This window comes from Numenius arquata, chromosome 13 (assembly GCF_964106895.1).
Source record: "Numenius arquata chromosome 13, bNumArq3.hap1.1, whole genome shotgun sequence".
In the NCBI taxonomy this organism is placed as follows: domain Eukaryota; kingdom Metazoa; phylum Chordata; class Aves; order Charadriiformes; family Scolopacidae; genus Numenius; species Numenius arquata.
The window spans coordinates 19,402,710-19,414,134 of NC_133588.1; the positions used below are offsets into that span (position 1 = coordinate 19,402,710).

At 38.0% G+C, this 11,425-nt stretch overlaps 1 protein-coding gene across 2 annotated transcripts; it reads right to left on the bottom strand.

Moving 5' to 3' along the window:
• Positions 1-216: 216 nt before the first annotated feature.
• On the bottom strand, positions 217-11,425 carry NAE1 (NEDD8 activating enzyme E1 subunit 1). Of its 2 annotated transcripts, none has more exons than XM_074157970.1 (20): positions 11,351-11,425; positions 10,365-10,468; positions 10,210-10,270; positions 9,256-9,286; positions 8,650-8,721; positions 8,273-8,352; positions 7,428-7,537; positions 6,981-7,090; positions 6,600-6,662; positions 6,289-6,352; positions 6,054-6,145; positions 5,208-5,267; positions 4,987-5,120; positions 3,694-3,769; positions 3,309-3,348; positions 2,499-2,585; positions 2,301-2,393; positions 1,720-1,834; positions 1,589-1,638; positions 217-503 (listed from the first exon to the last, which is right to left on the bottom strand). In XM_074157970.1, the coding sequence occupies exons 1-20, from the start codon at positions 11,404-11,406 to the stop codon at positions 394-396; spliced, it is 1,608 nt and encodes a 535-aa protein (XP_074014071.1). In that variant the 5' UTR covers positions 11,407-11,425; the 3' UTR covers positions 217-393. The 2 variants fall into 2 exon arrangements, with proteins under 2 accessions (XP_074014071.1, XP_074014070.1); XM_074157969.1 differs by having other exon boundaries at positions 10,210-10,293; positions 10,361-10,468; positions 11,351-11,406.

Below are 11,425 nucleotides of genomic sequence, written 5' to 3' on the forward strand. Positions count from 1 at the left end.
GCTTCGCACAGTTGGATCCTCACACCATCGACCTTTCAACCTTTCCCGAGTCCCCCCTCAATCTGAAGGGCAGCTTTTATGAAAAAATAGAATAAAATCCAGCTCTGCTGCAAACCAGGCAAGCCACTTTGTAAATGCAACTTACCATGCCAAAGAACAGCTGCTACTCTTTTCTTTCAAAGGTGAATCAGAAAATTCAAGATTTAAAAAAACTTTCCAGGATTTAGTATGATTTTATTTATCCTCGGGGAGGGGGGAGGGGGGAGAAGATAAAATCATTACAAATAAAGGAACTTTAATTCTTGGGTAATACAGAACAGTCCCGTCAGTGGCAGAACACCACAGTATTTACAGAACACAGCGCCTGGTGGCAATGAATGCGAGATCATTACCCTACAGCTGGAACGTTGCTGAAGTCTGTGACATTCCACTGTAAATATAGGTGTTATTAAAAATTACAAACTGCCCTGTAATGACTTTAATAACCTCCTGTGCAGCAGCTCCTGTAAAAGGGAAAAAAAAAAAAAAAAAAAAGATAAAACAGAAGGTAGCTAGCAGCTTGTATTTAAAAACAAGTAAAAGGATGTTATTTATCTAGAACTCACTACACTGAAATTATTTTGGAAGTGTCTGATACAACTTCTAGGAAGATAAAATGCTTTTCAGTACTTCCCAGTATAAAAGAGGTTCAGAAAGCTGTTACTTCAAAAGTTAGCTTTACATACACTTTGCTGGATATACTTTCTCTCTCTCTCTCCCCATGTATGTACACAAACACACACAGAGTAAAAATGTGTGACAAAACAGACTCAGGCTTATTGTGACCTCCCTAAATGAAATCGAGAAGTTCTATTAAAAAACACCACGCACAGTTAAACTGTAAAATAAATTGAAGGGTCACTTCACTGTGATTGCTTTGTGTTCTCCTGTAGTATGAAATATTCTGTACTTTCTTCAGAAGTTATCTGTACATATTTTCCTGAAGCACTGCAAATACCAAGTTTCACTTAATCAGAAAAAAATTTCTACATCCACAGAGTATTTAATACGTAAAAGCCAAATAAAGAAGGTAAGTTCACTGATGTATCAATTCTGAGCATCCATTAAAACATATTTAGTTTTGATAATACCCACAGGTTGAATTAAGATAAGCAATCAAGCCCATTTATATTTAATAAATACTTAACATACATGTATTGTATTAATTTAAAGGAAGATGCGTACTGTGTTAATTTTAATATTACTACAATTATTTCCTTTGTTTTTAAACTTAAAGCCTCTTTCAAGCATTTTATTCTTCAACACATGTTCTACTGAGAATATTTTTTAAGTCTATTTAGTTTCTTTTACTGACTTTAAACCCTTGCTGTGTCCATTTTTTCCAAATAGCATAGGAGGTCACATCTGGAGAATGAAGGGGGAGGGTTCTGTGATTTTGTTCTAATACTATCTTTGACTACAGTCTGTGATTACGGTCTTTGCTCTGACAGTACAAAAGTAATTAAAACCGTGGAGATTCTGACTCAAGTATGGACTGAAGCAGGGTGTTTTGTCTGTACATGCCTTAGAAATCCAGTGACATTCTTACCTCCCATGAAGGCAGCAATAGCATGTGGCTCAGCAGCTCCGTAGCGACAACTGGAAAGCAAAGCAACAGCTATTTAGTAGTATTCCAGGTCAGCTTTACCGACAAAGTGACACTTAAGATACAATACTTACAACTCGTGAACATAGTCATCTTTCACCACCACAGACAACCCATGTTCTTGTAAGAAACCAGTAAGGCATGATTTTAGTTTTCCAATATCATCTTCTACCTGGTAGTTGTAGACACCTGGAAAATAAGCAAACTGTTTCATCACAGAACTGTAACACCATATTCAAAGTTCATGGATTTAAATGGCAGCTAAGTATTTTATTTTTCTGAAAAGTTTCTAAGCTGATTAATGTATTAATTAATTATTAATATTAGACTAATAATAATTGAATATTCTGTTGATGTTACTCATGATAATGACAAATTATTGCATAGCTGAACTGACTCATAATCCATGCAACCCATTTCAGTGGTATCAATTCAGATAAATTCCTTAAGTTCCCAAAGAGAAAAAATCATCACTTTAATTTTCACATTCTTAAAAGTTGTATTTGTTGGGGTTTGGGCCAGATTGGCCAATCAGAATGACAGATGATCCCCCCTGCAACTAATGCTATATCTGTAGTTTCTAACTAGTATTATAGTAACTATTGGATCTTTGTATTTCTTTCGATGACGTTAAGTAACTCTGGTGTTGACGTACCTGGGTATCTCCCATGCTGCTTATAAAACCGATCCACAGCCCGAAGCATCAAGTACAGCACTAGTTCACTGTCAGGGTTATCCATATGGGAAACTGAGAACAGCAAGAGAACTGATTAGCTGGTACAGATGAAATGGCTCACAAAACCATTTCAAGTTGAAAATGCAATTAGAGTAAGTGCCAAAAAGGAGTACTTACTGATTTCATCCTTGTTAAAAGTGTTTAAACCGTATTCTTCAGACAGAGATCTGCATCGTACCACTCGGAGAAAAGCTGAGTTGCTGCCTAAGCAGAGGGTGCAGAAAGGAGGGCATTACCTACTTGAGTGCATCACAATTACTAAATCTTCACTAAATAATATACTACATATAGATTTTAGTATCTTATTTAGTGTATGTATAGTATCTACTAAATACTAAAATTTAGTAAATACTATACATACACTAAATAAGATACTAAAGTCTGTATCTCCGATGTATTAAACATGAAAGACTAAAACTTACCATAATTTCATTTAACCCTTTCACGTTTATTCCACTAGCCTGCAGTATAAAATCTATTAAACTACATTTAGGTCTATTGATCACGAGTATTTTGGTGAAATATTTTGTGCTTATTTACTTCTAGAATCTAAACATATCTGCTGTGTTAATGGAACAGCTCACAACATGCAGCTCTTCTACAGCAATTCAGGACGTAGAGCCCTTAACTTCAGGTTTCCCACTTCCCTGCTGCAAAGGAACACGGGTTCTTTCCATCTCCCACTCGTTCTCAATATTCCAACAGCCCAGCTATGAGGGGGAAAAGGTTTTTCTCCAATATCACTGCTCTGAAACAACGCAACATGCAGCTACTACCTCGCACTCAGAAGGTGAGGGATGCAACTGCTAAGCACTTACTTGAAAAATCCAAATATTGAGTTACTGATTAATAACTACATTAGCATTCAGAAGCTTTTGGTTATTTTATCATTTGCATAAACACAGAACAGAATCCAAGCATACTCACAGAACAATTTTAATTCTCTCTCTGAAATAGATTCAGGTGCCTAAAAGAGAAAACATATTCATTCCAGTATATACGATGACCAGAGAATTTCTGTTTTCAGAGATATTCATATATTCATTGAGAAATAACTAGTCGCTTTTATAAAAGGTATCTGAAATTGTAAATAATGTATCCCTGTATGCCTTTTATTTTTACATAAACCAAAAGTGATAAATAAAACAGACGACAGATACTAAATTTCATTAGAACTTACTCAAGCCTTTTGAAGAGAATAAGGTAATTAAGCTTTCTCTTTTCATATCTGTCTCCTGTGACTTATTTCTCTACAGAACATGAGGGTAAAAACATTTCTGCCCTGTCAAAATGGCCGTACATTCGTAATTACCTTGCCGAGGGACTGTAACAATTTAGCAGCATGGTTACCCACAGCAGCAATATCCTTCTTCGCCTTTTCACGGTATCTGTTAACGATAAAGAAGTCTTAATAATTACAGCATAAAGCCATTGTCACAGTGAAAACTGTTTCTTTTTGGTTTATATTGGTTTATAAAGACAAAACACAAGCCACAGGAATGGCAGTGAGCTACCTCAAGGCCATGCATGCACTTAGTACCTCCCTGTACGACTGTTGGGCACGGCTGAGCTGTTCCCTAAACATGTGGCTTAAAAACTGGTTAAAATGAAAACGAGTCTTGCTACAAACAGTTGGAAGAAGAATATTAAGTAGTTTCAGAACAACGGCTGTATGTTCTTCATTGGGCTTCTAGCATTTACCCAATTTCTGTATTTTAGTATTTGTAGCCATAGTATATTAGCTCCACTAAGACCTAAGACAATGCAAACACCTCAACAACACTGTATTTAATAAAATTCAATTTAAGAGTTCATTTTAAGGAACTGTAACTATTTTATCTGCAAATTAAACCCCTGTAATGCTTCTTGGAATTGAGAGCTGAAGTACATAATGATCTGGAAATTCAGGACTGATGCTTAGAGAATTCAGATTTACAAACCAGGGTGTCTGTGCAAATTCAAGGAATTGCGGTTTAATATAGCAAAATAATGATGCAAGTTCTTGGCTTTTCTGTCATTATACACAGTAACTTCCATGAAGCAATAGCAATCAATTATTTTAGACACGTAAAGATTTGTATTTTTATATCCATCTTTTTAATGCTCATTCACACCCTTCCTTATTTACCAAGCAAGCCCTTCAAAGGGCATTAATTAGAATGAAGTATTTAGAATCAAGTATCTAGGAAACCACAGTTTCTGGAAGCAGATTGACATACATATGAGGGGTTGACATTTTGAGGGGAAAAACCAAAGGCTGTGTTCAAGCAACAATCTGCTTTGGACAGCAGTAGCTGGGCTATGGGATCTGCTCTCTGCAGGAAGGTTGTTACTAGATCTAAAGTTAAGTGATCGTTTACCACCCGGCCTTCGGAGACTGGGACACACTGGGGGCTTGGGCACTGGTTCCAATCATGGACAACATCCATCCAGGGAGCAGAGAGCCCCAGGCTGCCCTGCTTCCCACACCCCTCCTCACCCTGCTCACACATACACTTTTTTAAAAAAAAAAAAAAAAAAACAAAAACCAAACAGGAATTCATGCACTTTGTGAGGTCTGAAGTCATCAGCATTTACTACCAGTAGTAACTGCTAAAGTACTTACACATTTTGCAATTTGATAAATTTATTGGAGTCTGCTATCATATCAGGAATAGTGCCCCGGACGGGCAAGCTCCCTTGCCCCTCATTTGCCACAAATTCCTTTACAGCTCGAGCCAAGATCCAGAAGGAGGGTGACTGCAAGTGCACGACAGACAGTCATGTAGACAGGTGTTATTTATGATGCTTTTTCTACATTAAATCTTACACTTAATTACTCATTACCTGCTCTGTGAGATTTACGCAGCAATCATCATTAAAAATCTCTTCGATGCATCTTGGAACCTGTGAAAAAAAATAAACTGGGTTTGTATTTACTTGACTTTTTGTGAGTTATCTCAATGCTCGTCACACAGGTGATCCAGCTCTAAGTGACCTCAGGGTTTCACACCAAATCTCTTCTGAATCTTACATAGTGCTTCTCAGACATACTTCAAACTGTAGCGCTGCCTGAGAACAAGCTGCGGAATAAATACTACAGCAAGCAGCTTCAATATAGCACAATTTCAGCAGAGAAGCACAAAATGATTTGGGTTGGAAGGGACCTTGAAGACCATCCAGGTCCAACCCCCTGCCTTGGCCAGGGACACCTCCCACCAGACCAAGCGGCTCAAAGCCCCATCCAACCTGGCCTCGAACAATTTGTGCCTCCTGAGTCTCTCCTGGCAATGTATTTAAATCAGACATCATCCACACCAGGAACTGCTAATTCTTTATAATTTTATCAAGCACTTTACAGTTTAACCTCTAAAAGAAAATCTACTAAAGTCTAAGCGAGGAATACACGACTAACGAACTCTGTTTACTGACTCATTCCATACTTGAATTCAAGTCTTCAGGAAGGAGGTGTAGTTCTGTGCAGGAACAAAGAAACAGAAGAATTTCCATAAGCTCCAGTGCCACCTAGTCTAGGTCTGTTTCACTACACTTCCATTTTATAAATTGTACTAATCCTGTTTTACCTAAATATAAATGTTGCAAATGGAATTCTTGTCCTAAAAGTGCATGACATGTTCTGAAAAAATTTGGTAGTTGAAATTTCTTCAATTTTGTCATGGATGTTTATTTTACCTCTGTGGTATTTAATGCTGTGTTGACATTTTTTATAGCTTCTTCAAAGTTTTCCTCATCTTCTGGGGTCCCATTTTCATTCTTTAAGATACCTTTTTGGAAAAAAGATTTAAAAGTTACATATCATCATTTAGGTTTTACCAGCAGCGTGCGCAAGAGAGAACTGACTATTTTTCAGATACTGCCATATATATTTCTGCCAATATGAGCGAGTGACTCCTGGGATATACATTACCTTGCCGCATCAGTTGTCTGAAGGCTTCTTTTTCTTTGTAACTCTTAGGCAACTGACCACTTTTCTAAATTTAAAAACACAAAAACATTTTGTCTTTAAAGTATCTACTATTAACTTCATTGTGAGGCTGCTGAACTCTAGAGTTTGTTCGCATACATTCACTTGGTACTTCAATTAGTAACTCTTTTGATTCCACCTTGTTCTCTTTATGGTATTTGCAAAAATTGCCAAAATAATAATCTAGTTTAGAAAAGACACATCTAAAGTAATAATAATAATAGACTGATGACTTATCCAGTATTGCAATATACCTCGTTGAACCATTTTGTGAGATACTTGGCTACAATCACGATCCAAGGAGTGTGGCTGTGGTCCTGCAATGGAACAGCAGAGAAATCTGTCAGGTTCAGGAAAGATCAAAATGGGAGACAAATTAAAACCCTATTTTAAATGTAAACTCCTATCATCCCTTCTACGACTGTAAAAGCACAGGACATGTTCCAGAGTTTGATTACAGACTGTAATATTTGGGGCAGAGGCCAAAAATAGTATCTCGTGAGTGATTCTACAGTTGCCTCTGCTCAGGCGAGACTCGGCACCAAGAAGAGTCATTTGCCAAGAGACATTTCCATAGAATCCCTGTTCTGCATCTGCATCTGTCATTCAGCTTGTAGTACAACCCACGTACCAACCTTTTTATCCATATGATCCAAGTCATAAGACTGAACGTGTTCCCTCAGCTCTGGAAAGGGTTTGTCCAGTCTCAGATCTTCCAACATATTGTCGGGATGAGATTCGACAACTGTGGAAAAAAAATTACACAATGTATTTCACAGTTTCATGTCCGGTCTTCAGAACAGAGCTAGACATCAAATACAGCCCATCATCTGCTCGTTTAACTGCTTGATTCCCAAAATTAGTGTTTTGTTTAAGGTAATTTTAATGTCAGGACAATCTCCAATTTTATTATTTGCTGCAGCCCACAATTTCTATGCATTCCTCAAGGAACGCTCCTGGTGAATGGACTGCGAACTACATCACGAGATAAAGATGGGGAAAAAAATAAATAATCAAAGTGACATTACATATTGAAGCTTTAAACCTTTTAGAAAAGCCTTTATTTGAGAAAGCCTTCTAACCTGTATGTTCTTTAATAACGACTCTCATGTACCCAACCAGTCCGTAAGTCCTGCAGACCAGCAGAGGAATGTTAGAATTCCAGAGAAGTTCAGCCAAGCGCAGCAACGTACTGTAAGGAAAAACATATTTTTTTTCTCAGATGTACAAGAGGACAACAGTTAACTATAAAGTTAACTCTTGTACGAGTCACTTGTGAAAGAGAAGTTTTCTATGAGAACTCTAATATGTTATCATTCAAAGCACACAGAAGGTAATCAATTTTACATGTGAATTTACACTAGCTTAGAAATATATTTATCCATTAGCTTGTTTGTATTTAACTCCATCCTGCCAAATGCACCAAATATCAATTAAACAAAAAACATTGTTGTGAAAGAACGGGAGAGGCCTCTCAGCAGGAAAAGGTTAAACAATAAAATTAAAAAAATCAAGAACTTCTGGTCTTGACAAAGTTTATATGGGCAATTACACGGATGGGTAAAACGGGAAGAGCTATACAAACAATAAAACGTAATTGCAAAGAACTAAAGATATCACAGTTCCTATTGCCTGTTACTTGCTCTAGCGAGTCTGGGCCAGAAACACCTTTCACCAGAAAGAGTACTTGACATAGACAAATACACCTGGAGACAGCACCGGGGGGTTGGGCATGGATCAGAAAGAGATTTTAAACGAGGTATTGATGTATAAAAAAGGACCGTAGAAAAGTGCCATTATTTACTGTAACCTTCCTTCACAGCAACAGAGTTCTATTTTGCCTAAAGTTTTCCTGCAAGAATATGCCTGTGACTGAAACCTGCTTTTACAGCTGAATGAAAACAAACAACTTCAGGTGATTCTTTACCTTTCTGGTAGTTGTGTTGCAACCACCAAGTTAAAACGAGTGAAAAAGGAAGGGTCATTGTCTAGAAGTTTTTCTGGACTCTAAAGTAGGAAAAAAAAATAGTATGTGAGGAAACACAGTGAAAATTTCTGAATGCACAGCAAGTCTGTGAAACATTGAGTGTAAAACACTATGTGGAAGCTATAAAATTATGATGCTATAAAGTTATGAAATGATGTTTAAAATATGTAAATTGACTTTTTGCAGGTAACTTCACATCTTCTTGCTCAAATGTTGCTTCATCACAAAGCTACTTACAAAGACAACACCGAGCTATTACTCCACACTTTTGTCACATTGTACAATAAGAAACGTACAACTACTTTAGGAAGACAAACCTCTTCGACAAAGTTTCCAGAAACATCATTATTCAGTTCTTGCAAGAGCTCAGTGGCACTCTGGGCACGATTCTGTTTCAGAACAAGCAAAACACTGCTTAACCTCTTGAAATGTAATTTATCCAGTAGATCAGCACTACACATGCTACATGTTAAAAAAACAAACAACTTCATCATAAGCCAGGATTTATTATTCTAAGCCATGCTTATCTGAAGAAAAAATACATCCCTTAATAGCAGGGACTTTTTGGAGACCATTTTTAGTAATACCATTTTAAAAAGAAAAATTATGTGACCTTCTGTGCTCTCTTGGTTTTGTGATTTTTTTCCCCATCCACATCCCTACTCTTAGGCTTTACTCCTTCTACCACAATTCTCTTCCACCTTATCTTCCCAAAGATTTTAACAACCATATCCTGTTCATTTTCCATTCAGTCTTGCCAGAATTGAGCTCACCTTCTCTCTTAGGAGCAACTACAAAGTAAGCACAGGAATTTTGTCAAAGAATAAATAGATTTTAACCTATATTGTTACTCATAATACTCCATTTGAGTTTTTACTCAATACTTTCATGATTTCAATACACCTAAAGTGTTATCTCCTTACCTGACCAAGATGGCTTTTTTGTAGAAAGAAACTGAAAAGGAGACAGAAAGTTACATGACAAGTCTTATTTTGAAGAGAAACAACATTAAAGCTACATTTTGTAGCGCAGAGTATGTTGCTGACTCTCATACACAACAAACCAAGTTCCCCTTTAAATCTGCTTTTCTTCACCCACCACCCTTACATTTTCCTCATGATCAGTTTCTTAACAAAACTTTCCAATGCCTGAGCCCCAAACCTGAAAGATAAGATACGCCAAACGCCCTGAGAAGCCGGGATCACACTGCAGATTCTTTTTCACTCGGCTAATTAAAGACCCATTAGTAATCACTTCTTCGTGTAATGGAATATCCTTCCCCCTCATATAACCCCTGTAAGTAGACAGATACTTGTAGGTATCTACCTAAACCATAAGAGAAAGTGATTTACAATTAGTAAACAAGTTATTTTTTATAGGACTTGTAAAGAGTTTCTTATTGTTTGCTGCACACAGCCTTGCCAAGGTAATTAATGGCTATCAGTCACAGGTTCGCAATGATAAAGTAATGATAAGTAAGTTATTTACATCACCAAAATTACAGAAAATACATTTAGCCATGCGGAAACACAAGCAAATCTTGCATTGTCATATCTCAAGATTACAGCAAGCAAGTTATTTTTAAACATCTTTATACTGAGCAAACCACAGTCTTTATAAACTTGATTTGTGAAGCAAATAGACCTGGAAGATGCAAAACCAGCAACTACAAAAACTACATAAAATTCAGCAGCTAAGATCAAAATGACTGTGCATGCTGTATATGTCACAAACACCCAAAACCACAAAAAACTTGAGAGAAACATACAGAGGCTTTTGAAATTATTAAGAATTTTATAGGATTTCCTAACAAGTATAGAGGAGGAACTATTTATGAAACCTTGATACTTCTCAACTTGTACAGGAAACAAACCTACTTATTTCCAACATCTTCTCCAGTGACCAGATTCCCATCGACAATTGTAAATGAACCAACACCTTGGGAAAAAAAAAAAAAAAGACTATGAATAACTAGGCATTATGAAATTATCAGATATATTGCAAAGAAAATACAGAAGAGACCTCTGCTTACCTGGCAGCACTAAGTTTTTGAGTATTTCAGTTCCTGTCGCTGTTGCGTTTATCACACAAACATGGGCAGATTCTAAAGCTTCTTGCCCATGGTCACCCCACAACCTGCACCGGGATGGAAACAGAAACATTCTCAAATTATCTCCTTTCGGATCGCAAAGCCCATAGAAAGAAATGAAAACAATTTAAACAATCTACTTCCGATTTACTCTCCCAGTAAAGCATCCTACTTCCCATTCACTGCTGAGAGGGGCTGAACAGCACGAACCGAAATAAGCTTTCCTTCAGAAAACTTACTATGACAAACCTATCAAAAAAGCTTATTGTGACAAATTTGAAACTTTCTAAAGATCAACCCGATTTTACTGATGTTTCATTGTCTCCATCTTTACACCCCACCCCGTCAGAATGCACACACCTTCTTCTGCTGTAACGTGTTTGACTTTTTAAAACTCAGCACAGGACAAAACACCCTAAGGAGCAAACTTTGTCCCAAAACTGAATGATCTCTTTTTCGTAAGTTTTATTACAAATAATACATTTTTATGTGCTTAATAATTTATAACACAATACACTGAAAGGCACAAGGAGACGGGAATCACTCTTGATGAGTTTGGTAAGTATTTAAGACAGCTATATAATAACATGGAGGCTGAAACGGGGAGCCGGCAGCGCTCGGTGACAAACGCCCCGCTGATTTCACATCGGCACCAATTCTACCCTCTTCAGGGGCAGAAAATGAAGTTACTGAAGCGCCCAGCGAAGAACTGTAGCTGAGACTGTCAAGCCAGAACGGGATCGAGCCGCCCCCCCCGATTCCCGTTGCTCCCCGGTGCCTCATCCGCCCGCCGGCACAGACACCAGCCGGCTCCCGGCCCGGCCTCCCCTCGCCGGCTGGGCCAGATCCGGCACCCGCTGCCCCGGGGGAGGGCCATCCCGGGCCGCATAGGAGACCGGTAGCTGGAAGGTGAACCCCCGGGACGGTACCTGAGCTGCCGGTCGTATCGCTGCTCCTTCAGACTGGCCCGGCCCGGCTGCGCCATGGCCGCGCTGCCCCTTGCG

What these genes read in the sequence shown, in the direction of transcription:
- NAE1 (XM_074157969.1), bottom strand. Translation starts at nt 11,406, where the DNA reads ATGGCGCAGCCGGGCCGGGCCAGTCTGAAGGAGCAGCGATACGACCGG. An exon ending in AAAAAAGCCATCTTGGTCAG is followed by an intron (nt 8,722 to 9,255) that starts GTAAGGAGATAA and finishes GTTCTGAAACAG; the next exon opens with AATCGTGCCCAGAGTGCCAC. An exon ending in TGGATCATATGGATAAAAAG is followed by an intron (nt 6,663 to 6,980) that starts GTTGGTACGTGG and finishes GTTCCATTGCAG; the next exon opens with GACCACAGCCACACTCCTTG.